Raw genomic sequence first — 23,111 nt, forward strand, 5'->3', positions numbered from 1 at the left:
CATTCTGCGGGGGGGGGAGACTCGAGAGGAACAGGGCCAGATTGTCAGGAGACCCGGTGGTGGGCAGGGCGAAAAAAGTGGTGTGTGAGGGTGGTGGCATGATACCGTGATACGGGCACCGTCCAGACCACCACCTACCACCCACCGTCTGGCGTCTGGAACACAACTCCGTACCTACACAGTACGGATCTGCCATACACTATCCGTACAGTGGTGGCTGATTCCCTTAGGCCATTTTTGCAACACCACAGAGGCTCCGCAATTGCAGTTCCAGATGTTTACAATTCTCCAAACACGACTGTAGGAAGAAAGATTTAAGGGACCATTTTCCCACCCTCCAGCAGTAAGAGTTTGTTCTACACAACTGCGCAAGATGAGGCCCCAGTAACCTCGGCCTTGGGGTTGAAGGATCCCTAGTGCTATAGGTCTCGACCTCTAAAGCATCTTACGAAGCCTTGAATGTCCAGTGTATTCTCATTGTTGTTCCATACCCCAACAGGCATTTTCTTGACGGCCTGGTATTCCAACGACATTGTCACCGGTCTCGAGTTCAGAGCGGCACAAACAGCACCATCCGCTCAAAACCATTCAGAAAGCCGACCTCAATCAAATCGGCATGTCCAGCGGTGCGCCTCAGGCAGGTGCCTAGCAGCGGACGAGCTCAGAAGAGCATTATTACTTTCAACAATTTCAACCTTCCACGGGAATTCGAGAATCCTTTGAGACACCGAGTTTCGGATTTCCACATTATATTTCTATTACGAAAGAAACCGACGGACAACCAGTTCACGCCCAGATCAGAGATATCCATCATAAACAGCTCCACCAATCACCAGTTCAAACAAACAGCACCCCGTCAACTGCCGCCTTGTTCGCTCGTAGCAAAGTGAACAAGCCCAGTTGCCAAGGGCGAAACGACGACGAAAAGACTTGAAATCAATACGAGAATATCAACAGCCTGAATCCCACGTGCTCTCCCACCGGCAAAGGATAGTCGCAGCATTTGATTATTGCTGGCTCCTTTTGTGGAAGACTCTACGATCGATTCAGGAGGCTGCATACCTCGTATCTCTCATCTTCAAACCCCCTATCTTTGGAGCACCACTGGAAGAAGTCGGGCCTTAGGTTGCTAGCGTCCAGTGTCTCCAAAGGAAGAGGGCTCCGGGTTTATCAGCACTGATAGAGTCTACCACCTCAGTGCTGAGATCTGGTCGAAAGTCAAAGACAGTACCGGCGACGGTCGAAAAATCGCCGTCACCGACTACCGACGCCGTGCAAGGAAAGCTGGAAAGCATTCCTGGCGTCAGTCACTACTATTGTCGATCTGCCAACAGAAGTTGGAATTGAAGCTATCATCATCAAGCACCGATAACAGAACGTGCTTAGGGCGCGGCAGGGTGGAGAAGGGAACAGCAGGCATCAGATTTTGATTGTTGTCAGGCGTCAAGTTGTTTCAGCAAGCGGGACAGGCGCATTTTTTTTTCTTTTGTCCAGGTGCTGAGATAGCATCTCGCGATTCCGCCCAGGAGCAGGATCGTTGGCAGTCAGTATGGGATCCAAGTCGAGTATCCATATAGTACAAAGCCAGTCAAAATGGCCTTTGCCTTCAACGTTGAATCCAAAACTGGTTCCAGACTTGTGTAATCCCCTATCGTGAAGACGCCATCACAGCCAGCACTCCACAGAGTACTCCGTAGAGGCCAGCAACGTGCAGAGGTCAAGCATCTCGGCAGGAGGGATGAGGTGGAGATGTGCTCGGTATCTGCCACCGGGTTGCGGGCATCATTTGACAGCTCGGGAGTCTTTATCCGTACCCTGCATGAGTTGGAGTTATGCAGGCATGGGAATTCTGTATTACGGACAACTCCATGCCTGGCACCAACTGGCATACCCTGTGATTAGCAGTAGGGCTCTTGCAAGACGTTCTGAGAGGGTCAAGGCCCGGTCTGGGACCCGTCGGCTCGGGGCCAAAGTCTCCTAGAGAGACCTGACCCTTGTTAACGTTGAGGATCAGGACCAGGACCCTTCTGATGCTAAATAACTCCTCTGCTACTACCACTAGTTGAGATTAGTGCAGTGGCCGTCTCCTAGTTCCACAACTATTCTGGCAGTCGACCAATGACCAGGGATGACCACAACTTCCGCATCGGGATCGGATCAGATCAGTGGAAGCTTGAAGCTTGAAGCTTGTCCAGATTGCTGGACGGAGGACGGATACGCTGTATCGTATGTGCAGCATAGATGTACACCGTCCATGTATGTACTGACTGTATTTGGCGATCAGTTTAAAGCATGTATCCGTATGTTCATCGTAGGAGGAGAAAAGGCTGGCAGTGGATAGTATTTAATGTCATGCCAACATCTGCTGCACCTATCTCATAGCATGTGCCATGTGATATATCCGTACATACTACATAGTGCTCTGCGGGTGTGGCTAAGTACGTATTATGTTATCTTGCAACATCCTTACCTAAGAAGAGACGGATGGTCCAATGGGCAAGAATAGGCTCCCATGGCCGGCCCGGAGGATAGAGGCGGGCACTTCGAGTTCCTGATTGTGTGTATGTGAATCCAATCTGTATGTGACATGTGCCGTATGTGTCCTAGTACTAGTACTAGGTAGTACTAGAAGTGTTAGCTCACTCTCCTGCTGTGATTCTAGCCCTGGCTGTAGAGGTATGGGTGACAGGTGTTGGTGTTTAGGATGGACATGGGCAGTCAGATTCTTTGGGGGGTGGAGGGACTCGGCAATGGAATTCCGCGCGAGCGATGCGAGCCAATCACTGCAGTGGGTGAAATACACCTCATATCAGTGTAATATTACTAGTAGGCGGTGTACCTCGTACTGTATCCGTACTTGGTAAGGGTATTTACTTAGCTACTCAACTACTAGTACTCCGTACTGCCTTTAGGTACTTAACTTAGGTGTCTCCCTGCCTACTAGGTATCAAGGTAGGCACTAGAACCTACCTACCTAAAGTAATTAGTAGCTGGTAATAAACAGGTCGTCACAGAGTCGTTGCGAATCTGTCAACTGACGTCCGTATCGACAATCAAGTGGCCGGTCAGATACGAGGTGGCCTGACCTTTGATTCAACCTTCGACCACACCACCACCCAGACCAGCCCTGAGGCTGCGCAATTATTGCCGCCCATAACGCTGCTCACCCCCCGCCGGTAGTGTGCGTTGTCGTTTTTGCCAGACCGGTCTGGACTCATACCCAGGTAGGTACTGTACGTGATACAGGACTGGTATGTGAGATCCTGTCATGTTTCCAAGTTTCTCGATCTCGATCATCTATGTCGTGTCTGGCGTGGGTAACGTGATGGCAAACCCGCAACAGGTATCCGTACACCATATGGCATACAGTACTTACCAAGCCACAGCTGGAGAGTTCAGGGTCCAGACGTGATCCGATCAGTCGATACCACCACCACCGTTCCTATCATGTGCCCTGTGTACCTGAGGTAGGTAGGTATGTACCTATGTCTGATCCTCGGCAATGGACACCTACGTAACAGGTGTACGGGGTAGCTGTGCCTGTGCCTGTAAGGTGCGGGCACTGTGTGCTCCGGGGCAGGCTTCTCATAAAAAGAGCCAAAGAGCAATACCGTAGCCATCCCGTGTGCTTCCCTTCCACCCTATACAGACGAACAGAAAGACAGACGGCCAATCTCGAATTTTCAAATACTATACTTGCTGACGAGAAGTCGTACCCTGATTGTGATCGAACTTGGGAGATACTACCACCACTACCGCCACTCCTACCACCTACTCAATCCAACAAATCTTAAGCATCCCAATTCGTGTATACTACAATTCACTATTTTGTCGCTCGAACTCCGATCCAGATCAGATACCACACGATACAACACCAAACAGCAATCCTCACTCACATATACTACACACCTTCTCTCCTGCGACACATCGCCTTTACATACAGAACAGATACATAGTAATCATGCCTCCGACGAGGATCCCAGTCACCCAGCTCCGCCAGGGTCTAAGGACGTTCGCATCACGGGCATCACATCAGCACGCCGCAGCGGCTAGCCGACACGTGCCGCTGCACCACGAGCCTTCGCAACGCATTCTATCCAAAGTTGCCACCCTGCATAACCAGACGGCGTCGCAGTTCCCCGAGCTGGTGCGGGACGCCACGAGCTACACCGCACTCGCTGCCCTCACGACCGGGGTTTCGTGGCTGATTTATTGCTCGGTAAGCAATATCTCGTCCTACCCGTCCCCGCGTCTTTTCCAACCCCCGGTGCCGTGGCTTGACAGAAGCGACTTTTGAAGCGGAAACGGATTTTGGCAAAAAGAAATCCATTTCTGAGCTTAGCTTTGTCCTTGGCCGGGAGAGCGGCTACGACAGCATCGGGTTGGCAGAGAGACGCGGGAACTTGATGCGTCGGTGCTGATATTTGGGTTTGCAGGACGAGAATGCAGATCTGATAGAGTTCCTGGAGCTATAGCCTCGGTCTCAACTGAGGATTTGCACAGATACTCTCTGATGATCTAATGGGCACATGAGCATACGCTCGGATTGGGCGGGATTTTGGAATCTTACGGGTGCGTCGTATTCATGGGTTTGGTCTCTTCGAATAGGGGCGCGAGTGAATCGGCGTTTGGGCGAAATGGTGAAGAATTGAGCACCTCAAATACGACGACAACGACGACAACGATGACGGATGTTAAGCTGGCAATAGTCAGTCGCCTGGCGCCCGAAGCAGGACCACGAAGACTCTTGTATAGCAATATCGCAACATTCACAGGGGCCTGGATGGAGCAAAGCCGTACGGAGATTAGATATCTCCTGTTTGCATTTCCAGACGGTCGGCATGGTTAGTGCGCGGTCATTCCTTTTCTGCAGGCTCGACAATAATACTACGAACGGTCCATGGCAAGCCGTGTCTCTCTCTGTGCTTTGCGTGAATCTCAGGCGGCAGGAGGGAAAAAGCCTTGTCACGTGATCAAAGCCATCACGTGATCAGGGCTGTTTCTCGTGAGGCTTTTTCCCCCTTGATTTGTATGTACTCTTCGTCGTCCCTCCCGTCAGCGACTTCGCGGCTGTGCGAGAATCACACAGTAGACAGTATCTGTACGCATACCTAGATTTCCAGGAGGGGCTGGAGGCCAGCCTTGCCGCCCAACGCACACATAACTACTAGAAGGTTCACAAGCATTTCGTCTTGACATCATCCGGATGTCGGCGGGATTGGACCCTGGGATCTTCCACCAGAATTCACATTCAATTCTGTGCCGTTCTGCGACCGAGTCCCCGAGCAGCGGCAAAGATGGACCCCAAGACGTAACATGGTCATTGGACTGGCCGAGTTTATCACCATTACTGAGGTTGGATCTTCGCCCGCCTGCGGATCGTCCGGAATCTGGGGTCGAGTGGCGCCCGAGCACGAGGCATTATCAATGGTCGGGTGCCGAATTGGCCTTTTCCCGAACCGAATAAGCCGCGCAGTGGGTGAATGACAAAGAGGGACTTTTCGCTCTCGTCAGCCTCTTTCTCGGGCCCGAGCCTCTGGTCAAGTGATGCTTTCAACACCTTTGCCTTCCGGTCACCGGGCGGCCGATGCTGCGATTGGTGGCCCGCACAAGTTGGGGTGAATGACAATGTTGGACGGGGAGAATAGAAAACCATGCCGGCCTCGCCTGTTCGCCTGATTTTGCTGCCGAAGTGCGAAGAGACATTACTACATACATACATACATCATCATCCCTATCTCCAACAAAGTCAAACCTTTGTCGGTCGAACAAAAGAATATTACTCCTCAGCTACAAACAAACAAGGCCAACTCGTCTACTGAACCACCATTGTTGACGCTCTCGAATGAACTCAACCACATCTCAAGATCAAACGGCGGAAGTCGCACAAACAAAAACAACGGATAGCCCTCCATATAGTGGAGAGCGGACGCAAACACCAGATCGCGTCGAAAGAGCTGAACCTGATTCAATGCCCGTCCTCGTCACCTACGCGACTTGTCGTGGCTCAACCCGAGAAGTGGCCGACCGCATCGCCCAACGCCTCTATGAGCATGGCTTTGCCGTCGACTGCCGACCTGTCGACCATGTCTTCAGCGTCGAAAACTACTCGGCCGTCATCCTGGGCAGTGCCGTACACTCGCAGCATTGGTTATTGGATGCGGTCAAATTCCTCGATGTCGAAGCCATGGGCCTTCAGTTGAAACCCTTCTGGGCCTTCAGCATGGGAATGGCTCCCGGCGGTGTCCTAGGCTGGATCGGGGGGAGATTGGCCAAGAAGGAAAGAAAGAGCATTGAAGACGGCCTCCGCGCCAAAGTCCCCCAGATGAAAGACCATCGGCTTTTTGCAGGAAAGGACGACGGTTCATCGGTACCTAGTCCCCTTCACAGCGTGTACAAGTGCCTCGGCGGCCGGTTTGGAGATTTACGTGACTGGAGCGAGATCGATGCCTGGGCGGATGAGATTGCGAAGCAATTGCATGTCGAGACGACCTGATCCGGCAGTTACACCAACAACACCCAGCACCCAACACCAGGGTCGAAGGTGGAAGTTTGGAAGCCTTGGGATCTTGACACAATATCCGATCCCATCGGACACGATTTGACGACGTTCTGGAATACCCCGAGATTGTGGGCTTTGCTTCTCTGTTGATATCGAGCGGGCGTTGAAACTTTTATGGACTTGCTGGTTGTTTATTGCGCTCGGGCGAGACCGAGACGGAGTGGTGGAAGGACAAGGACTAGAACTGTGGCGCAGCGACGGCAACGGCATTGTTGAGATAACATCATGTACTGTTCCATTTGAAGGGCAAGGCAAGGCCTGGCGTGTATGTTATCAACTTGAGTACGGATCAGAGGCGATCCAACATGACCAACGACCCCTGTAACTATCGTGGATAGATAGATACTTCCAAAAGGATGAGAGTCTTCAAACCAAACCTTCTTGCCTAGCGACCGACCTCCATGGAATGGTGATGGTTGCCAGCCACTCCATGTCGAGACTAGCAGCCAAGTCTTCTCAGTCTCGCACCATGTACTCCGTCCTGTAGACCCTTCAGGGTCACGCCATGATTATTAGTATTAGTATTAGCCCAAGGGGTCGAATCTCGGTCACCTGCAAATCTCGGACACAATGCTCGTCAATCCCGCACTATACAAACGGGTGGACAATGGACGGTGGCTGGAGGGAAACCGTCGATTTCGAGACTCGGCCCACCTTCTTACTAAGGTGGCTTGTATTTTCATACGTGGTGTCTGACAAGCGCATTCCAAGTATTCTGTATTCTGTATGCTATGTACTGCCTTGTGTCTGACGGGTGCGAAGTCGTCCCAAAGACACCTACCTACCAACAGTACAGGTAGGTAAGGGAACCTACCATGCACCATGCACCATGCACACTACCAGTGCAGTCTCTTCTCCCTTGTTCCCAGCCACAGCCGACTTCTTGATATTGCTCGACGTTTCAAGATATCAATGGATGTTTCAGGGCCGGTCATCCTGTGCACCAGGCACATGCAATCGCTCTCCTAGCCGTGTCATCCGTCGGGCGAGATCCCTGATTCGAGTGCGAACGACCGTGACGAGACGGTCGACTGCACCCCGAAGGGCAGCATGCAGTCCCTGATCTACGACTAGTTGTTACGATCTCCGATCCTCGCTGGCCTAGACTGTCGTCCAGCCACTCAGAGAAAAAGAGGGACAGTAGATCCTATGTGAAGGAGAGAAATTTGAGTGGGCATCAATATTGGGCCGGACCATGGCATGATTGTCACTCCATCACCCCCGCCCATGTCTGCCATGGGACACTCCCGGACGGTGACGGCCATAGCCAATTACACCCTGAGATGATTGCACCGTCTTGGCCTAAGCTCGAGTGGCGTGGGCTGTTTACCGACATTTGCCTTGCTGGAAACCACCTCTGGACGTCCAAAATGCCACTAGTTGCGTTGCCTCCTCTTCGACCTTCGTTCGACCTTGTTGTACTCGTACAGACAGAAGATATCCGTACACCATTACTACTTGTGGCCATGATCGAGATATGCTGATGGAGACGTTATCGCTGATATTGCCTTCGCATTGGCTGCGTGAGCCATCCAGCTGCTGACGAATGATCCTCATGATTCGTCCAAACACCAAAGTCTCTTCAGTTAGGTGGTCGACTTCCCCTTCCCCCGAGTCCACCATGCCCGTATTCTGCTGTATCGACTGACAGACGGCGTTTCAATCGACCAAGTCACCCGCATCCTAACAGGTCAGAGCCGGACCATTTGTTTTGCTACTTAGCAATGCCAGATATGGCATGTGTGGGAACCAAATCGGCGATGAAGCTGGCCTCCCATCGCATACTCCCCCCACCTTGCGAGCTCTCCTCTTCTCATGTGCAGACGATGGATTCTGGCTGTCCGCCCCTGCAAATTATTAGTACATAGAAGAGCTCGTCATCGGAATACTTTGAGACGATCCGGCTGGAATAAGACATGAGCATTTCCTGTTGGAGGGTTCATCTTCATAGGCATCTCTCTTCCTTGCATCATCACAACGGCTGCACCGCACCATTATGCCACCGGCTCACTATCTGTTCTTAAGCGGAGAAAGTCTTGACCACAGTCACTAGTGACCAAATCCCATCGAGAATACGGTTCGATCATCCGGGCGGTCAGACTACGGGTACTGAACGTGACCTACATATTCGACCAGTGCCCTTTCCTTGATTCTTGGTCCACAGGTCAAGTCCAACTTCAACCATGTATTCTGAACAAGAACGTACGCGAGCTCGGCCACGGGTCTCCAGGGCCTGTGAGAGATGTCGAGTTAAGAAAGCAAAGGTACATTTACCCTAGCCTACTGGAACCCTGTCACTCTTCCTCCAATACCATGTAATCTTCCTCAATCCCGTGTCGTTTCCGTTGGCGAGCAGAACAGACCTGATCCGAATTTTCCCTCTCTGTTTAGTGTGACGGCGAGAAGCCTTGCAAGAGATGCAACCTCGACAAGGCAGTCTGCTCCTACAAAGTCCGCAGAAGGACGGAATCGGGAGGTTCTAATCAGAGGTGAGGCATTCCTCCCCATCAGCGGGACGGATTGATGTTATATCGAATCGGGGCTGACTCGCCGACCAGATATGCCGGTCTTCTGCTTCAGCATCACGCCGCGCTTACTGCCGGTCTCATTGAACTGTATTCTCGCCTCATCAACGGCCAGTCATGGGAGGGATCTCCTGTCGACGAGCTCAACGGCAGCCCCAGTGTGCATTGCATCCTCGAACGGCTAGGCGTGATCGACACCGAGGATGAAATTGATCCCACCTCGGATTTGGCTGGGGAAAGCGACTCGATCTCGTTTAGCTGTGCCAAAGCTCGAGAACCACCGGCGAAGGTGCAGAAACTAGCCAAGTCAACGGCACGCAACGGTTCAGTGTCGGACCGCCAAAGCCGATCCTCACGCTCTCCTCTTTCGACTTCGACAACCATTGCTCCTGCACCTCCTTCACAGCCATCCACGGGCTACTTGAACCAGGTCGCCTCACCGTCGAGCTCTGGCTCACGAAGCGGCTCGATCCAAAGCACCATGTCATCATGGGAATCTCAGTCTCCTGGCCTGAGCGATGATTACATGTTTACCACGCCCGTCCCCACCCCAGCGACGACTAGCGAGTCGCAGTGTCCAGACTATCAGATGCCCATGCAGGCCTATCCGCCTTTCTCAGATGGCACCGTGCCCAACTACTCCAGGGAATCGATTCCGACTCCGGTGCCGGCGCCGGTTCCATTCATCTCGCCCGAAACGGTGACTGACCCGTGCACTGCCGGATATTTTATGGACGCAGCCGGTGGGATGGGTCTGTATGGTTGGGAGGATGGCAGTGCCGGCGGCAACATCGGGTTTGGGTCTATGCCGCCGGAGGGCGGTGCTTGGGACCAGGGCGTTTTCGTGTGAGATTGGAGTTGGACCGACAGGATCATGTTTGACGTGTAAGCCACGAGGATGACTGTGTAACAAAGGCTGAGTTACGAAGGTGTCTTGTTACGTGATTTAGATTTGATGGATGTGGGGTTCATTTCCGTTTCTTCTGTTGCTGTTCTGTTTCTGTTTTTTTTTTCCGATTCCCCTTTGCTTTTTATTTTCCTTTTCCTTTTACTGATTAGTTCCCCTTTACTTTTTATTTTCCTCTCCTTGCCTTTTCCTTTTGCTTGTCATGTTTCTTCCTCTTCTTCAGACCGAGACATAGATAACCCCGCGAACCAGTTCATGTACAAATAACCTATTGGGCGCAAGCTGTTCGAGAGCCGAGAATTACAGATTACAGATTACGGACTTGGGTCTTGACTGACGTGAGAGGAGGACTGTACGTACCTTAGCTTAGCCTAAGCGCGATTCCTGAGGCGGAGGCTCTGGCTGAGGCTTTGGCCTCGCGAGAGTCCTGAGTTCTGAGGTCCAGCCCTTTTTTCCATGGTGGAATGATATGTGATCTTTCCTTCCTGGGAGTTAGAGTTAGAGTTAGAGTTGGGTTGGGGTTGATGTTACATAGGGTTTGTCAAACTCAGGCACTAACTTAGGCATTCCCAGCCTTGTCCTTTAACCCGAAGGCTGGTAGGTTGGTAGGCTGGTATAGGCACACCTACCTGAAATAGTCCGGGCTCCCCCATACCCCTTTGCTAGCGAACAATGGAACATCTCAACCTTTGATATGGTTGGGGTTGAGGTTGGGGTTGGGAATTGGGAGTTGGGAATCGTAGCTTAAGGGCTTCGAATATGTTCAACGTACCTTCTTGGTCTATTCTATAGTCTATACTCTATAAGTACTTGGGTCTCGACCCGATCTATATCCAGTACCATATAGTAAGACATGACTGATAGACATTAAGGTAGACATGCCAAGCGAAATAAAAAAAGATGGAATGAAATCGTCTCATGCCCAACTACCCACCTCCCTATACACCTACCTACCCATCTGCTCTACAGTACAGTATCAGGGTCGGGAGCGTTCAAGGTCTCCTATAACACCACCACCGCCAACACTGACATCAACACCACCGACATCAACACCACCGACACCAACACCACCGACACCACCGACACTACCGCTGGACGATCGCGCCATCACAGTACACTTCACACGGCATCAGACACAACAGCACATTCAATTGACTTCCGAACCAGCTTTACATACATACCTAGAATTAGGTACTTATGCATACGAGAGTTGCAGTTGAACCTATAGGTACTGAACGAGGCGAAGTAGGTTTAGTACTCTGCTCTGCTTTAAGTGACATGGGATCAAAGGTCTAACGTCTAAGCTATAGGTACTGTGTATGTAACTACCTACCTACAGTAGATACAAGCATAGGTACTCTGTATATACAAGCAGGCAGGCAGGTAGGTAGGTAGGTAGGTAGGTAGGTAGGCAGGTAGGTAGGCAGGTAGGTAGGTAGGTAGGTAGGTAGGTAGGCAGGTAGACATGTACCTATCTGTACAACGCCTTTCATTCATGCCGTTCTACCATCACTATCACTATCTACCCTCTGGCCCTGGCCCAGGTCAACGGCTAAGCCAAGCAAAGACACCTCGCAACTCGAGTCGTCCAATCGACCATGACCATTAAAAATACTGATACCGGCCGATCCAACAATACCTAGATGTACGGAGTACTGTACGGAGCACTAACCGTGTCCTTTCATGACCCAGTCCAGTATATCTAGATCCCCATCACCCATACTCCACGCTCGAAACACTCTCATTCTCACGGCCAGGATCAGTACCAGTTGGACATGATGAACTCCCAGCATTGGTCGGACATTGATGAACTCCCAGTACTAGTCGGTTGATGAACCCCCAGTACTAGTCGGTTGATGAACTCCCAACACTAGTCGGACAATGAAACATGCTCTCACTTGTCTACCTTTCGTCAACCTGACACCGAGACTTCCTGGGCCGGCTTTTGCCTGTTGGGTTCTGGTGACGAATTCCAGGCCGTGTCGACACTGAGTCCCCATCTTTCGGCAAACCCTTCACACACTTCCTGACACGTCTTGGCCGCCTGTCGAGTTCGACACCTTCGGTCCCAGTCTCCGGCCTGAATCAGGAGAATGCTGTTCTCCACCAACTCTTCCTCCAGACGCATGTCCTCGACCATATCGCGCACGGATTTCAGTTTGCGGGTCGCGGCGTTGGCGGCCAGACGAGCTTCTTGAAGCAAGTCTGTCAGAGAGCGAAGAGTCTGGTTAAGTTCTTCGGTCTGGGAAGCGAGAATCTGGAGAGACAATAAAGGATTTTGCGGCCTGAGGAAGGGGAGCGTCGAGCTCAACATGTTGAGCTCTTCCAAGAGCAACTCGATCATCTCTTCGGGGAGATGGAGCAGGCCACCGTACATGAGTGAGTGGCTCTGAGTGAACAGGTCGCGGGTTTTGTGGCTGCGGTGCGACGCCATCGACGTGTATGCCGTGATCAACCGTGTGACACCATACTCGACATTGCCCTGTGGCCCTAGATCTTTCAGCCTTTGTATCGTTCTTTTCACAGTGCCGCCATCTTCGCTGACTGCGTCTTCTGGGTTGACGCTCATGCGCGTCAGCGTCTCGATGTCGCGTATCCGTTTCTTGAGCATGGGAGGGAGCGAGTCATCTTGCTCCTCGCCGTCTGATTCCGGCCCGTAGTCTGATCCATCGTAGGCCGATTCATGTCGGCGGTGGGCTGATTTTCTGTGCGTGGCCGAGTCGGCTCTTGCCCTGGGCGGCACAGATAGCGTAGGTGACTGTTGTGCCTCGTGAGATGCAGGATGCGGACTCTGCACCACCATGCCAAAGCCAAAATCGTGCATGTCATTCATCTCGTAAGGACTTTGGAGATCCTGTGCCACGTCCCCTTCTCTTAACCCTTCGAGGAAGCTGGATTGGCCTTCACCCTCACCCTCGCCCCCGCCCTCGTCGTCCCAGGCCTGTTCCAGCTCGTCCGCCAGATTCCCCAGCCCGCTGTCCCGCAGTTGTTCGAGACTTCTTTCGCTGTGGAGACTTGTCCTACTCGATCGGCGTTGCTGGGAGAAGGAGGGCGGTCTGGAGGACTTGGATGACATCGGGCGCGGTGTCACCGGAGATCGTGGTTGAAATGAGGTCTGCGAAGTCCGCGACGATCGCCTCGAGTAGGTGGTTCCATTTGTGGTTCCGCTGGTGTAGGGACTCGTCGAGAGGGCTTCTTGCGAGGCAATCTCGACGTTCGACAGTCGCAGCGAGCGACGCTTCCGCGAGGGTGTCGAGGGGGAGGCTGGTGCTGGTGTCGGTGCCGGTAGCGGTGGAGATTGAACTGTCATCGTCTCATGCAGGGGCTAAATGGGAGGCGAGCGCGGTCTACCATGCGTTCTCGATCCCGCTCTGATTATGATGATTTATGCGGACTGAGGCATGTTTTACCAAAAGGAAGGCTGTTCGGACGAAGAGACGCTCTGGACGTGAGTACAGTAAAGACGTGAACCGTAGAGTTGCTTGCCCTGCCCGTCCATTGTTATTTTTGGCCCGTTCTTGTCCCGTGTGACGCACGGAACGGCGCGTTTCGTGTTGCTCCCCACGTTGCCAGTCGCCCACGCAGGACAGTGTCGACGGTCAATGTAGTATGAGCATGACTGCTCTCGAAACTTTCGACGCGTACACCAAACGGGATATTCCTTCAATTTCAGGGTTTACAAACGGCGACCAGCCATGCCGACCATTCGAAGAGTCCAGCCGTCCGACTTATTCCACCTCAACCTCTGCAACCTGGATCCATACACGGAAAACTACGATTTGAATTTTTATCTGACTTACCTGATGAGATGGCCGTCGCTGTTTCAATGCATCGAAGAGCACGGCCAGATTGTCGGCTACATTATCGGCAAGGTGGAATCGTCCCCTGCTCATTTACAGTAAGTTGACGTTTTTTTGGTGCACATAATGCGACATCATTCTGAGAGGGAAATTTTCCGCAGAGGTTCACCACATTACTTACCGTGGCACGGCCACATCACCGCCTTGTCCATAGCGCCGCGCTACCGCCGGCTTGGATATGGGAAGCTCCTGAGTGAGGCGCTCGAGAAGGCATGTAACCAACAAAACGCCTGGTTCGTGGATCTGTTCGTCAGGGCAAGCAACAAGAACGCGATCAAAATGTACGAGAGTATGGGCTATTCGACGTATCGCACCGTGGTCAAGTACTATTCGGACGACCCGACTGGGCTGTCAGCCGAGGGAGAAGATGCGCTGGATATGCGGAAGCCGCTCGACAGAGACAAGGAGCGCAAACATGTGCGGGAGAATGGGGCCAGTTTCAGAGTCGATCCGGAAGATGTGTTTTAAGGGCAGAGGGTTGCCTTTGAGCATTGATGATCTCCACCAAAAAGAGCCTGACCTTCTTTCAGCGGCGCCTGAACTATACGGTCCCTTCCAGCGGCCGCGCCGGAGCCGGGATTCGAGGGGCATGGGAAGTTTCGCTCGCCTAGGACTGCGATTTGAAGCACCCATTGAGAGTATGGCGACACATGGCTGGGTATGAAGGGTATGCATTCTGAACGTGCAGAAGCGGTATCAGAGCCGCCGGCAAGGCACGGTAGACCGGACGGACAGACACGAGAAGAAGGTCAGAAAGAGTGGTCATATCATCCAACATGTCCAAGTACGCCGTGAGAAAATGAATTATCCATTGGCACCTCGCCATCGATTCGCACAGTGCTGTCTAGGGAGACACGTCGTGACGTGGCTCCCGCCATGACTCTGTCACCTCACCGGTTTCTATCCATATCGTTCGGCCCAAAACTCATAGGGAGCAGCTCCCCGATCGTCATCTTGACCACCTCCCCCTGCAGCCCATCCTTGCCGTACATGTAGATAGGGAGGTGCTTGGTGGTGGCAAACTCGTTGATGAACTGTCTGCACATGCCACACGGACTCGCAGGTGGGTTGATGTCGGTGCTCACGGCGATGGCGCGGAGCGTGGGCATTGCGGGTCTTTTCATCGACGCCACGATGGGTGCAATGGCGCAGCGTTCCGCGCAGATGCCCACGGGCGTACTGGCCACTTCAACGTTCGAGCCGGTGTGGTATGTGCCGGTGGACAGGAGAACGCATGCACCCACGCGGAAGTTGGAGTAGGGACCTAGACACAGAATTGAGTCAAATGAGTAGGCTGCTACGTTAAGCTCCGCCCCTGTGCGCAAAAGATAGATAGGCTGGGAAGATGGTCGCACATCATGTACTCCGGACTCCGTATGTAAAACACAGAGCGGAGGAGGACTGCGAAGGAGAACATCGACACCGTGCTTCCTCTATCTAGCCAGTCCGTCGTGCGGCCCGAACGGTGCAGCTTGAACTTACAGTATGCGCTTGCTTTGGCCTCGATGGCCAGGGTGGCGAGCTTGGTGAGTTCTTGGGGAGATAGTGGCTCGACGTCAACGTCGAGCGCCCTTTCCGTCGTCATGGCGAGTGCGAGTGTTGATGCCGGGAATCGTCGTTGCTGGTTTACGGATACTGGTCCAGTCACTTTGGCTCTTTGTCCGTTTTCAGCCACTCTATACGTGAACTTGATTACACCGCGAGACGTGAGACGAAGAATTCCTTCAGCCTTGCCAAGACGGCGAGGCAGCTAGCTGCACTTGCCATGCCAGTGCTACGCTATCTACCTATACAGTACATGTACATGTACCTTCGGGTATGTACATCGTATCCGAAGTGGCTGTCGCAGTGTGCGCCCTAAGACATTCCCTTGAGATTCAGGTATCAATCAGGTTCTGCAACTTCACCTCCTAGTACTAGGCAGTGTGAGCACGCTTCCCCAGGCTTAGGGGCCTCAGCCCCTACTGTCACCGCCTAGAAGGCCATCTTATCCTACAGCGCCTCATAGGACCGCCTAAGATAGGCGCGGACCTCGGCGACCTCACAGTCCGAATCCAGACTCTCCCTTACCATCGCCCAGCTGCAATTCGGTGCTGAGCTATGGGTAGACTCTGAGCTGTCTACACCTGCAGTCCAACCTGTGGTTCAGATCAGTGTCCAGAACACCTGTTCCAATCTGCTCCTGCTACTTCACACTGTCGACCTCACCTTTGGCATATTCCGGCACTTCTTCTCCCGCTCTCCATCTGAACCTGGACGCAGGATGATCAGCTCGCACCCTGGGCCCTTTGCCATCCGCCGAGTAGTTCTCCCGCGCAGTACCTCCCGGAACGGCGTAATCATCCCAAAACACTCCACGCCGTCTGAGTTCAGGGAAGAGATACTTGATGATATCCTGGAAGTTCCCGGGCGAAATAGCATACGAGATGTTGAACCCATCGATGTTGGCCTCGTCGATCCAGTGCTGCAGTATATCTGCAACCGTCTCCGGAGAGCCGATGGCTTTGGCATGAGGACCGCCCAGAGCCAGTTCTCGGGCGATGCGTGACTTGGTCCATTTGATGTTTTTTCCGCCGGGGACGGTAGAGCTCCAGGCTTCCAGCATTCCCTGGACCGCACCTGGAAACCCGGGGGCGAATCGGAAATCCTCATCGTCGCCCCATTGCGAGATGTCAACACCGTACCAGCCTCCAAACAAAGCCAGCGTTCCGTCGTCATCGGCGTAGGACAGGTATTCTTCGTACTTGGCCTGTGCCTTTTCGTCGGTCTCGTCCACGATGATGATGATGCCGGCAAGCAGTTTGATGCTGTCTGGGTTGCGACCAATCTCCACGGCAAGCTTGCGGATCGAGTCGGCCGCCTTCCTCGTCACATGTGGCTCCATGCCAGGAAGAAACATGGCTTCGGCATGTTTGGTAGCGAAGACTTTGCCTGCCGAGCTCGTGCCGGCCTGGAAGATGAAGGGCGTCCGCTGTGGGGACGGCTCGACCGTGTGAGGCCCAGCAGATTTGAACCATTCACTAGTACAGGAGATGGGACCATGTCAGTCATAGATGCCGCGAGCTGGATCCGAAACGAGGTTCTCACTCACCCTTCGTGGTCAATGCGCCTGACACGACCAGGAACGGTGTATTGCTTGGTCTTCGGGTCTTGCACCACCGCATCATCCCGCCACGAGCCCTCCCACAGCTTGTACGTGACATTCAGGTATTCCTCGGCTTTGGCATACCGCGTGTCATGGGGCACCTGGGTGTCCAGGCCAAAGTTCTTGGCCGCGCTCTCCAAGTAACTGGTGACGATGTTCCAGCCGACGCGACCTCTGGTGAGATGGTCCAGAGTGGAAAACCGCCGTGCCAGTGCAAATGGGTGCTCGTAGGTCGTCGAAGAGGTGATGCCGAATGCCAGCGACGTGGTCACTGCCGCCATGGCGGCAATGGCAGGGCTGCAGCGCGTGTCAGATTCTCGGCCCGCATCCCTCATACCGCCAGTTCACTGCTTACAATGGATCGGAGATGGGAAATTGGGCCGCGCCAGGCAGAACCGGATTGATGTTGCCAGGGCCTTGGTATACATCGTAAATGCCCAGCATGTCGGCGATGAACAGGCCGTTGAATTTACCTTCCTCCAGGATTCTGGCCAGATCGATCCAGTAGCCGAGATTGAGGTATTCTTGAGATCGATTCTGAGGATGTCGCCACAAGCCCGCTGCAACATGGCCAGGCGAGCTCATGGCAAATGCATTCATGACCCATTGCTTCTGTGAAGCTCCCGTGGAACCCATGATGGACCCAAGTCGCAGTTTGGACGAAGATCACACGGTCTGGAGGTTCTCTCTGGTCAAACGGGCACTGTTCAGGGGCGGGAAGAAGAAGGCATGCTTCAGACTGGTCGTGGCATAATGATCTGGTATGTCTTAACATCTGGCGATGGGCCCATGTGCGTGGGCATGAGGAACACAAGAATTGCATTATCATCATGATGATACCATTCTCCTCTATCATCACGAAATCTAATCGATCGACATCCTAATTACTTCATTTAGGGTCTGTCACTTCTCTTGGATTGAGGGACGATGTGTACTCTACAGGAACATCCCGTACGTGATGCTATTCCGATTTGCTGTCCAAGACTGGATAAGGCTATCACCTCATTTCAGCAACCACTCAGGTTGGTCGTTGGTCGCCGAATCTATAGCAAGCTGCCCGAACTGCTCCACATCTAGGCAAGCTTACTGATTATGTGAATAGGACGATATCAAGTCCCACCATTAACATCTCATCGCTGCTCCTGAGTCGGAACACCTCGAACGGTCCAGATGCCATATGGCTCCAATCTCTTTCCAAGCATGGATCTTGAACATCAGAATGGCGCGATCGAGCATGCTTTGTGCATCATGCAGATGAAAGAATCATCGCAAAGTTTTTGAATGCATCGAATTGCATTAAATACGGAAACATGCTGCCAGTCCGAGTCCGGTGGGCTGCCTCACCGTCCACACCCGTGGTAGAGAATCGGATCGCAGCTGGAAAGGGTTCAAGACATGTCCGGGCCTACCGTCGTTCCACCCCCCCTTTCCCAGGGCGTTGGGTACGGCGTGGTAGTTGGTCTCGGGGCCGCGTTTGCTATCGGTACGTTCAACAACCCAAGCCTGGTTGATACTGTACAGTGTACAGGGAGTTGGGACTGATGTTGGGGTTTCCTTCCTGCCAGGCATGGTCATAGCGACTCGTTCGCTGAAGCGGACATTTGGCGAAGACAACAAAACCACTGAAACGTATGCAATCTCATCCATGCTTACTTCCCCCCTGTTCTCACATGGCCTGTGGCTGACTCTGCATGTCAGTTATATGGTTGCCAACCGAAGCGTTGGCACCGGCCTGACCGCATCGGCCGTCATATCTTCCTGGACGTACAGCACGGCACTCTTGGGATCTCCATATCTGACCTATTGGCATGGAATCGCCCTTCCGGTTTGGTGGGCTAACGGCCAGAGCACCATGATCTGCGCCTTTGGATGGCTGGCGATTGAAGCCAAGCGCAAGGTCCCGAATGCCCATACTCTTCTTGAACTCATCCGCGCTCGCTACGGCACGCTGGCGCACATCATCTGGATTGTCTTGTGTCTGATCAACAATCTGCTGAACTTCTCTTCCATGCTCGTGGGCGCTTCCGCTGCCGTGTCCGCCTTGACCGGCATGGACATTACCGCCGCCACATATCTCCTTCCGTTGGGAGTGGCCATATACACCTACTTCGGTGGGATCCGCGCAACGTTTCTCACCGACTATGTCCACACATTCATCATCATGGTTATTCTGGTTTGGTTCACCATCAAAGTGTTGGCCTTGAAGGAGATCGGCTCCATCGGAGCGCTGTACGACGCCGTCTTGCCATTATCCAAAGCCCATCCAGTGGCCGGGAACTATCATGGCTCCTACCTGACCATGACGAGCAAGGAAGCCATCTTCTTTGGCATCATCCACATCGTGTAGGTCTTGCATTTAATCCACCTGCATGATCTGATAACAACGCTGACATTGACCTACCCGAAAGCACCAATTTCGGCATTGTCTTCCTCGATACCGGCTTCTGGCAAAAGGCTGGTTATCCCCATCCTCCCTTTCCTGGGAATGGTTTGTACTAACGCCTCTTTCGCAGGGCTTCTCTTCCGAGGTTGCTGCTGCTGTGCCCGGTTACATCTTGGGAGGCAACGCTTACTTCGCCATCCCGTTTGCATTTGGAACTATCATGGGTTTGGGAGCACTGGCTCTGGAGCAGACCCCCGCGTTCCCAACATACCCTAGAGTAAGGCGAATGAAGAAACAAACAAGAGTTCCCGGCTAAACCTATGTCTTGCAGAGAATGACAACAGAGGAGGTCTCTAGCGGACTGGTTCTTCCCTACGGTACGTATCTCTGTCCCTCCCGCAGCTTGCCGCCGATCACAACTGTGGCTATCTTTGTCTTTGGGCGGACCATTTGGCATTTAGAATGTAAGTCTGACCGGAAGACAAGTGTCACAAGCCATTGCCGGCAAAGGAGGTGCGGCAGCCGTACTGCTGATTGTGTTCATGTCTTGCACCAGCGTCTCGTCGGCTCAGCTCATTGCCATGAGTTCCATCTTTTCCTTCGATATCTATGGGACGTACATCAACAAGAAGGCGACCAACGCCCAGATCATCAAGTGGTCCCACATCGGAGTAGTGGTATCGGCCCTTCTGAACTCGACCTTGGCCACCGCCTTCCACCAGGGTGGCGTGGACCTCAACTGGCTGCTATATTTCCTGGGAATCTTGATCTGGTCAGTTCATTTCTACCATTCCACGCATCGTGTTGCGCACGCAAAGCCTCGACACGACCGATCAATGCATCACGGTCCCCCTTGCATTTCCATTTCCATTTCTATTTCCATCTGCGCTTCGCTTCGGTTTGCTGACACCTTCCGTCACCCCGACAGCCCGGGCACGTTTCCTACGGCGTTCGCATTGGTTTGGAAACGCCAGACCCGAGCCGCGGCGGTGATATCGCCACTGATAGGGATGGCCTGTGGCCTAGCCGTCTGGATTGGCACGGCCTACGCCTACTACGGCGAAGCGACCATCGCGAGCTTGGGCCAGACATTACCATGTCTGTTTGGCAATATCACCTCCTCGTTCGTCCCGCTGGTCATCACTCTGGCCATAAGCTATATCTGGCCTGACTCCAACTTCGAGTGGTCAGACCTGCTCTCCATCAAGCGTGTCGAGGACGACGAACACGGCGAGGTGGCGGCCAAAGCATCGCATTTCGACGCAGAAGCCTACTTCAGCCCGGAACGCGTCGCCTTCATGAAGCGCATGTCACGCATCGCCGTCTTCTGGGGCATTGCCACATTTGCGGGTCAGGTCGCGCTCTGGCCGTTGCCCATGTATGGGGCTCGGTTTGTGTTTTCCAAAAAGGTAGGTTCACTCTGGTCGATTCAACTCATGCAGTACTGATATCTTTTCTTTTCCATCTTCAGCTTTTTATCGCCTGGGTCGTGGTGTCGCTGATCTGGCTCTGGGTCGCCCTCTTCATTGCCAATTTCTACCCACTGCTCGACGGCGGCCTCAAGAAGATCTGGTTGGTGTTGAAAGGCGAGAAAGACGCTTCGGCAGTCGACGAGACTCGGTCAGCGGACATCTCGCCGTCATCTGATTCAGTCACTGCAAGCCCGCCGGGTGAAAAGGTCGCGGTCGTGGTCGAACAGAAGACTGCCTGATGAGGGGTTGGAAGATTTTGGAACAGAAGACTGGCTGATCCAGAATAGGAAAACCATATCGGACTATGGCTTTGACAACCTAGTCTCCGGTACTGTAGGAGGGGAGGAACAGAAGGGCCAGACTTGACTTCGGCCATATCCATCCCTCGAGACGAGAAATAGACATGTAGACGTAGAAATAGACATAAGAGGCGTGGAAAAGAACCTCATACCGAGAAGTCGATATCGGGGAATAGACATAGAAACAGAAATGGAAACGGAAAGGAGAAGCAAAAACAGGACAGGAGACAAGGGTGAATTCGGCAGATACTATAGAGACCGCGATAGGTAGAACGGCTAGATCCAGCCTGTCGTTCCGTGAGTAGACTAGACTACGCCTCTGCCTCGGCCTTACCGTTCGCGTGACAGTGGCAGTGAGAGATGGGGAGGGACTACGGAGTATGCACAGCTGGCTTGCGAGCACGGCAACCTGGCGAGAGAATGGAGAATGGAGAATGGATGCCAACTTTCAGTCGAACAAATGGCACGGCACTCTATGCCTCAAACTCTTCTGTATTGCCCTAGATGCCTTGAAAGCACTGCACCGTCTAATCAATGCACATACATACCGTCGTCTGCATGGCCGTGAGTTCATTCCTATGCGGGTCCGTACGTGCTGTAGTGGCCATCACCATCATCATCACCATCACACTCAAAATGCCGAAAGATATTGTATTCTTCCAGGCAATGCAGCCTTAGCTCAGGATACACAGCAACCGCCGGTACCCCTGTACCAGAGAAGCCGAGAGCCAGCCCATATGCTGGAGAGGGTCCAACCCGTGCAGTTCCGCTGCAAATATGGCACCCTTCCCAGCGATTTGCAGAAACGCCAGTCCCATGCAGTTCTCCGAGCCTGGGCGGCTCAAGTATTGTGAATGAGGAAATTCCTGAAGGAATCCCAGTAATCCGAATTCACATATCTGGCCCGCTGGTTAGTTTTGACTGTGTGCGAGGGTAGGCGTAGGGCGACTGAGAACGTACATATATTTCATGCTGCTCCTCAGACTTGGTTGGATGCTCTCCGGTTGCCATCTGAAAATATACATGACAAAAGCCCAGGTCAGACTCGCAAAAACAGGCCACGCATTCTGCTGGATCTTTTCTCTAGTCGCCGGGGAAAGTCGTTGCGTCCACAATGTCGGGGTGGGCGTCCTGCTCGTCATACTCGGGGGTTCGATGCTCAGCTTGGCCAACGCAAGCATGACTCGAGCAAAGACATAGATGACTATCTGTTGATTTACGCTGCCAAATCATCGCGGTCAGATTCGTGGCACGCGTTGTCTGGGAGACAAGGCATTCTCTTACCTGCTCCGACTTGCTCGACCAAAGACAGTATATCCGCCCAACAAGCCCGCAAAGAATGTGTCGTATGGTCCTTCTTTTCCAGGACGCCTGGGATTGAGCAGCCGTAATACTAGCATTGCTGATTTGTACACGACGGCAAAGGATGCGAGGTTTTGCGCATGCTGTTTCGTGGCCTTTAGGACGAGTCGAACCTTCTCTCGAATGGACCCTGACCGGAACAAAAAGACCATGACGAGAGCATGAGGAAAGCGAACTTTAGCTCCATAGACGGCGCCATTGCGGGCGGCTTTGACGATGGCAAGGAGAGGGGCGAAATCGGGGTTGAGGAGAATGGACTCGACCGAATCCTGCACATAGTCAGTCAGTAGAGGTTTGACAAGGTGACATGGACGTGGACTAAAGATTTACTCTGAGGACGTCCATAGTTCCTGCACTTGACTGATCGAACCACGCCCGTGGACAGATTGAACTCCTCACAATTTGCCAGCCGGGCCCTAGAGGATAGAGATGGAGCCCAAGAACCGATCGGAATGTGGATTGGAGTTGGAGCTGGATGCTGGGTGCTGGGTGCTGGGTGCTGGGTGCTGGGTGCTGGGTGCTGGGTGCTGGGTGCTGGGTGCTGGGTGCTGGGTGCTGGGTGCAGGTGGCAGGCCGACCTCACGTCATGAGCACGG

The 23,111-nt window shown here is 53.1% G+C and overlaps 9 protein-coding genes across 9 annotated transcripts; 5 read left to right on the forward strand and 4 right to left on the reverse strand.

Annotated features, from left to right (window-relative positions):
• Window positions 1-3,961: 3,961 nt before the first annotated feature.
• On the forward strand, window positions 3,962-4,475 carry A1O3_04040 (uncharacterized protein; the record flags this gene model as incomplete). The annotated part of the gene is made up of 2 exons (XM_007734171.1): window positions 3,962-4,219; window positions 4,437-4,475. 2 exons carry the CDS (start codon window positions 3,962-3,964, stop codon window positions 4,473-4,475), a joined length of 297 nt encoding a protein of 98 aa, XP_007732361.1.
• Window positions 4,476-5,971: 1,496 nt separating this feature from the next.
• On the forward strand, window positions 5,972-6,496 carry A1O3_04041 (uncharacterized protein; the record flags this gene model as incomplete). The annotated part of the gene is made up of 1 exon (XM_007734172.1): window positions 5,972-6,496. One exon carries the CDS (start codon window positions 5,972-5,974, stop codon window positions 6,494-6,496), a length of 525 nt encoding a protein of 174 aa, XP_007732362.1.
• A 2,589-nt stretch (window positions 6,497-9,085) lies between these two features.
• A1O3_04042 (uncharacterized protein) lies at window positions 9,086-9,937 on the forward strand (the record flags this gene model as incomplete). The annotated part of the gene is made up of 1 exon (XM_007734173.1): window positions 9,086-9,937. The coding sequence occupies one exon, from the start codon at window positions 9,086-9,088 to the stop codon at window positions 9,935-9,937; it is 852 nt and encodes a 283-aa protein (XP_007732363.1).
• Window positions 9,938-11,906: 1,969 nt separating this feature from the next.
• A1O3_04043 (uncharacterized protein) lies at window positions 11,907-13,304 on the reverse strand (the record flags this gene model as incomplete). Its single annotated transcript, XM_007734174.1, has 1 exon — window positions 11,907-13,304. The coding sequence occupies one exon, from the start codon at window positions 13,302-13,304 to the stop codon at window positions 11,907-11,909; it is 1,398 nt and encodes a 465-aa protein (XP_007732364.1).
• Window positions 13,305-13,689: 385 nt separating this feature from the next.
• Window positions 13,690-14,322, forward strand: A1O3_04044 (acetyltransferase; the record flags this gene model as incomplete). The annotated part of the gene is made up of 2 exons (XM_007734175.1): window positions 13,690-13,892; window positions 13,956-14,322. 2 exons carry the CDS (start codon window positions 13,690-13,692, stop codon window positions 14,320-14,322), a joined length of 570 nt encoding a protein of 189 aa, XP_007732365.1.
• A 422-nt stretch (window positions 14,323-14,744) lies between these two features.
• A1O3_04045 (cytidine deaminase) lies at window positions 14,745-15,439 on the reverse strand (the record flags this gene model as incomplete). The annotated part of the gene is made up of 2 exons (XM_007734176.1): window positions 14,745-15,118; window positions 15,337-15,439. 2 exons carry the CDS (start codon window positions 15,437-15,439, stop codon window positions 14,745-14,747), a joined length of 477 nt encoding a protein of 158 aa, XP_007732366.1.
• A 600-nt stretch (window positions 15,440-16,039) lies between these two features.
• A1O3_04046 (uncharacterized protein) lies at window positions 16,040-17,635 on the reverse strand (the record flags this gene model as incomplete). Its single annotated transcript, XM_007734177.1, has 3 exons — window positions 16,040-16,874; window positions 16,946-17,296; window positions 17,355-17,635. The coding sequence occupies 3 exons, from the start codon at window positions 17,633-17,635 to the stop codon at window positions 16,040-16,042; spliced, it is 1,467 nt and encodes a 488-aa protein (XP_007732367.1).
• Window positions 17,636-18,394: 759 nt separating this feature from the next.
• A1O3_04047 (uncharacterized protein) lies at window positions 18,395-21,093 on the forward strand (the record flags this gene model as incomplete). Its single annotated transcript, XM_007734178.1, has 9 exons — window positions 18,395-18,482; window positions 18,565-18,628; window positions 18,698-19,342; window positions 19,408-19,423; window positions 19,513-19,659; window positions 19,714-19,759; window positions 19,869-20,154; window positions 20,311-20,791; window positions 20,854-21,093. The coding sequence occupies 9 exons, from the start codon at window positions 18,395-18,397 to the stop codon at window positions 21,091-21,093; spliced, it is 2,013 nt and encodes a 670-aa protein (XP_007732368.1).
• A 901-nt stretch (window positions 21,094-21,994) lies between these two features.
• On the reverse strand, window positions 21,995-22,860 carry A1O3_04048 (uncharacterized protein; the record flags this gene model as incomplete). The annotated part of the gene is made up of 4 exons (XM_007734179.1): window positions 21,995-22,052; window positions 22,114-22,374; window positions 22,438-22,784; window positions 22,846-22,860. 4 exons carry the CDS (start codon window positions 22,858-22,860, stop codon window positions 21,995-21,997), a joined length of 681 nt encoding a protein of 226 aa, XP_007732369.1.
• Window positions 22,861-23,111: the final 251 nt, after the last annotated feature.

Source organism: Capronia epimyces (assembly GCF_000585565.1).
Source record: "Capronia epimyces CBS 606.96 chromosome Unknown aczIQ-supercont1.3, whole genome shotgun sequence".
NCBI classification, from domain to species: Eukaryota; Fungi; Ascomycota; class Eurotiomycetes; order Chaetothyriales; family Herpotrichiellaceae; genus Capronia; species Capronia epimyces.